This window comes from Sinocyclocheilus anshuiensis, unplaced genomic scaffold, assembly GCF_001515605.1.
Source record: "Sinocyclocheilus anshuiensis isolate Anshui unplaced genomic scaffold, SAMN03320099.WGS_v1.1 scaffold1659, whole genome shotgun sequence".
NCBI classification, from domain to species: Eukaryota; Metazoa; Chordata; class Actinopteri; order Cypriniformes; family Cyprinidae; genus Sinocyclocheilus; species Sinocyclocheilus anshuiensis.
In genome coordinates this window covers 285,669-290,633 of record NW_015551112.1, presented here as the reverse complement: position 1 = coordinate 290,633, position 4,965 = coordinate 285,669, and the positions used below count along the sequence as shown (strand labels likewise).

General features: G+C 34.9%; 1 protein-coding gene across 1 annotated transcript in view; it reads left to right on the top strand.

The window, feature by feature from the left end:
- Positions 1 to 840: 840 nt before the first annotated feature.
- LOC107662989 (nuclear receptor ROR-beta-like) overlaps positions 841 to 4,965 on the top strand; it is a 19,539-nt gene continuing 15,414 nt past the window's right edge. The window contains 1 exon segment of the mRNA XM_016453126.1: positions 841 to 1,118. Coding sequence (XP_016308612.1) covers positions 1,112 to 1,118 — 7 coding nt within the window. The 5' untranslated portion in view covers positions 841 to 1,111.

Genomic DNA, 4,965 nt, shown 5'->3' with positions numbered 1-4,965 from the left:
ATAATTATGTCCCCACTGGATGCAACGAATGCCTCGTTTATAATGGGTTTTCATGTTTTTGAATCGTTGCTCCGGGACACAGCATCACAGTATGGTAGGGCCGTAACATTTCTGTCACACGCTTGAGGTATTCGGCCAATCATAATGCACTGGATAGCTGGCCAATCACATCACACCTTGCTTTCAGAACAATGAGCTTTGTAAAAATCGACGCGTTTCAGAAAGGCGGGGCATAGAGGAGATACAATAATGTACAGTATGTGGAAAATAATGTTTTTTGAACCTTAAACCACATAAACACATTTCATTACACCAAATACACCAAATAATGTTCTTTTTAGCAACATCATATGACCCCTTTAATTTCTTTCTTCTGTTGAACACAAAATAAGATATTCTGAAGGATATGTTAAAAACCATAGAGTTGACGGTAGCTATTGAATTCCATAGTATTTTTTTTTTAGTTGGTCCCTCATAACCTTTGATTTGGCTGGCCATGACAAATATTAATTTCTAATTTATCTTCTTTTTTTGCATTCAAATGTCGAGAATTTTGCATAAATAACATAAATATTTTATGCAATGTATAGAATTAATAATTTATGTAATTAATTTATGCCTTTATGACAAAGTCCTTTGTCCTCTTGAACCTGGTTTACATTAAATTAATTCAATTTGACTGTGTTACAATGAGAAAGGCACTCTGAATGGCCGAATTCTATAGAATATAGTAATATAGTAGAATATAGTCCCACTTTAAGCGCTGACTGGATGCGCGAGCAGTGCGATCATGTGAGAGTCCACGCGTCTGAAAGTAGGTTAGCAGGGTAGAGTGAGAGGAGAGAGGGGAGAGGGAGGACGACGACGATTCATACCGCGCCACAACACGCGTCGAAAGCGACTTTCGTTTTTTTGTACCCAGAGCGCAACAGCAGACCTTTAGAGACGCGAATTTACTTTGAGGAGCTCTCTTATATTTTATTTTCTTAATAATGCTCACAGCCGGAGCTGAAAAGTTTCATTTAGGTAGCTGTCTTATGTTAGCTACTTAGTCCGAACTATATTGCTCCGCACCCCATGAACTTTGGAGAATCAAGAAACCTCGGTCAAAATGAGAGGTAAGATATTCGGAGCACTGCATAACATTGAACTATTACGTCAACTTTGCATGTTGTTTTTAAAAAGCTCTTTAAATAGTTTTTTTTAAGCATTTAGCTATAGAAATGTGTGCACGTATGTTTTCATGCACTGCTTTCTTGTCACAGTTGCCGCGCGGTTACTTGTTACTCTGTAACGCGTTTTTGGCGTTCCATTCTTTGTCAAACGTTACAGTGATTCATAGTCAGATGTAAAAATGTATCAAAATCATGGAATTCTTACACAGAAGCGGCAGGTCGTGATTCTGGCATGTGTGACAGGATTGTTTTTTACGTCATGAGAGTCAAATTAGTGGAAAGTTTTTCTGTATCGAGCAATAATATATCCCCTGAAAATATAAATACTACATGTATTTGGTGAATAACATGTGGTGACGCTTGCAGTCATTTTAATAAGCTTTAATGTTTCTCTAAACACGACTTGTTGTGAGGTAAATCCTCGCATTATGCGGTTTTTGTGATATTGTTGAGTGTAAATGTTGGCGATGGAGGTGTCGGCTGCGTGTTGTTGTTTTCGCTGGGCAGCATGGCCGGCCGTGTGAGCAGCGCTCAAACCTGCTGTTCTACTGACGTAGTTATGTCACTGAGCATTACGCAGCATTCACAGGAGGGAATGAGGGAGAGACAGAGCGCGAACGAGGGGAGGCGCTTTGCTGGAGCCGTGCAGACCCATGCGGTCTGGTGGTGATGGTGGCCACGCCGCGCCTTTGCCTTCCATCATGAACTTGAGTTTGAACTTGAACTCCGATCTTGATATAGACAATAAAAAGCAAAGTTTATTACAACAGTCTCGCCTAATTACAGTTGTACACAAAATATGCAAAAATTAAACCCATTGTTGCGTCAAGTTAAATTATATTATGCTTTTGTATTATACCAAAATATCATGTTATGAATTTAATTACATATAAAATTAATTACAAATGTAGTTATTATATGGAAATGTTTATTGTATTATATATTATTTTATAATAAAAAAATTAAAATATTATTATAAAATTAGTGCACTCTAAAAAATGCTGGGTCAAAACAGCCCAATTGCTAGGTTTGTCCCTATTTTACCCAGCACTGGGTTGTATGTAACCCAGCATTTTTTAGAGTGTGAGAGCCCCAAAACTCTTGACAGATTATTTCTCAGCAGCAGATATTTATGTATCATGATGATAAAATACATAACACATTGCTTTTCCAGACAGTTTCCACTCTGTACTTTCTTTCCTCTCACATAGTGAAATTATTTAAATTCTGGAGCAAAGTATTCATTCATTTATAATTAAATGTAATATGTAATTAAATGATTATAAGCACTATGACAGAAATTTACCATGACAATAACAAGTTTTCACATTAATACCATGGTTAATACAACTTTGCACTCTCTTTCTTGTCACAGAGTAAATAATAAATATAATAGTAGTAATAATAATAATTCAGGTGCATAGTATTTATTTATTAAAATATGTTATAAATTTAAATGATCATAATCACTATGGCAGTAATTTACCACAACAATGACAAGTTTACACTTCATGGTTAATACCACTCTGCACTTTTCCTAGTTTTTGCTTTTTTTAGCGAAAACATGTAATTCATTCATTAATTATTAAATGAACAAATTCTGTCTCTCCTTGCAAAATCTTAACAAAACAGAGAATTCTTTAGCCTTAGCTTCTTGGCTTCTTCTTACTCTTCACCTGGGTTTGAGTAAATATTAAATCATAATCGTTTTTCTTCATAATTTAACTAATGATCCAAACTCTTTGCCTGTAAGCTCAAAGTGATTATTTGTCTCTCCCTTTTTGTTTGTTCTCTGGACAAATGTTTAAGGCAGTTGCAGGCGTACATGTCCGGACATACTGTCGTGAGGTGGGGCTGTGTTTAAATATATACAGTGTGGCTCATGTTCACAGGGCAGCTGAGGACAGGAAGGCTGTAGGGGGTTATGTATGTACTCTATTGAAAAAGAGCAGATCTGCACTTTGTCAGGAATATTTTTTTTTAATATAAATCCTGGACGTTTTGCATGATCTGTTTTGTGTCATCTGCCTTCATGTAACTCACATCCTCTCTGTTCTAATAATAAGCCTTCCTTTTTATTTAGTCAACACTAAAATGACGATAATCGTTTCACATTAATAAAACGCACACAGACTAATACATGCATAAAAGAAGCTGTTTTCCCATTTAGAGCCATTAGATGAGTGGATCTTATTTTAGAGCATTGCCGTTTGCCTCTCCTACTGTTTGGTTTGGCATCAATGCGGTCTTTAAAGTGAACATGGCATGAATTATGTTGGTTTCATGACGACCAGACAGCAGAAACCAAAAGTGACTTACTGACACACTGACCGGCTGTCTTACCAGAAACTACAGTGTAATTCTGTTCTATTTGCATGACGCTATCAGGATTTCACATCGGGTATGTGTTATGTAAAAGAGGTGAGGTGTTAAATCATTGCTCTTTACTCTGGCCTACAAATGCCAACCATGTGACCAGAAACCCTTCTGCTCATCACTGTGACAAGACAGACACATCATTGAGGGAAAATTAATTTGCGATTAGAAACATGGCTACACCTCATTACATACGCTTTAGTCAAAAATGAAAAATGATACACAATTGTCTACATTTAAAGGATTGTTTTTACTTTAGAAGTTTATGCAGTGTCAGTACAAGGCTTTGAAATAGAAGTTTGAGGTTGTTCTTGTGATATTTGTTGGGTAAGTGGCTCCTTTTGCATTAACCTGAATGCTTATCGATTGTGCTCTTTTGCTTAATCTTATCTGCCGTCTTGTGTTATGTCACCAAGTTAGACTTTACTGCTTAAGTGTTCTTTTCTCAAAGCTGATTGGATTACAGCACCATAAACACAGATAACAGCGGCTGCCACTTAAAGTGGATTTGAACCATTTTCCTTAATTGCCATGCACATAAAAATTCTATTCTTCATCTGTCTTTATTTTTTTGTTTATTCTCCATTATATCACACAGATGGCATTTATAACGTAAGAGACTGTGGAAACTAAAGGATCATGATCCCTGATGCTAATATGAAACAGATGAGTACATTAGGTATATTTAGGTCAGGATTCCTCATGAAGTGCACTGGAAACACTTCAAGAATCACTTTTAAATATTTTAACTGTTTTTAAACGGCTAATGTAGCAGGTTTAATAGAAACTCCATTTAAAAAAAAGAATGACCTCTTTAAAATGTTTTTTATTGAATTTATACAATTATTGTCTCATTTTATATATAAGTTAATTATTACATTACTATTTTATATATATATATATATATATATATATATATACTCTATATATATGTGTGTGGAAATGTCATTTTGGAATTTCTGTGGTTTAATGTGACATTGTTGTTCATGTATGTTCATGATTCAATTTTCTTTTATTGTTGTAATTAATTTACAGCATTAACAAGATGACCCGTTGAATTCTTTTTGGGAGCTATGACTGATTGAATGTATTTTTAGTCCAGTGCCTGCATATAAGATTAGTATTGACCAAATTCAGAGGCTGTCATATGTGGATCAACTTACCATGTTGTGTATTTTCAATGGTTTCAATTTGAAAATAACTTTTATATTGATTCAGTGGATTTATTGCATATTGGAAAAAAAAAAGTGTCATGGATTTATTGCATTTTGGGGGAAAAAAATGAAAATGAAAATCTGGATTTGAATTTTTAAAGTTATTATAACCTAAAGATGCTATGTGAAAGTTTGAAACAGAAAATAGTGGTTTTCATCTTGCCACTTTCTTGGTAAAGAAAACACATTTTTACTCAAAT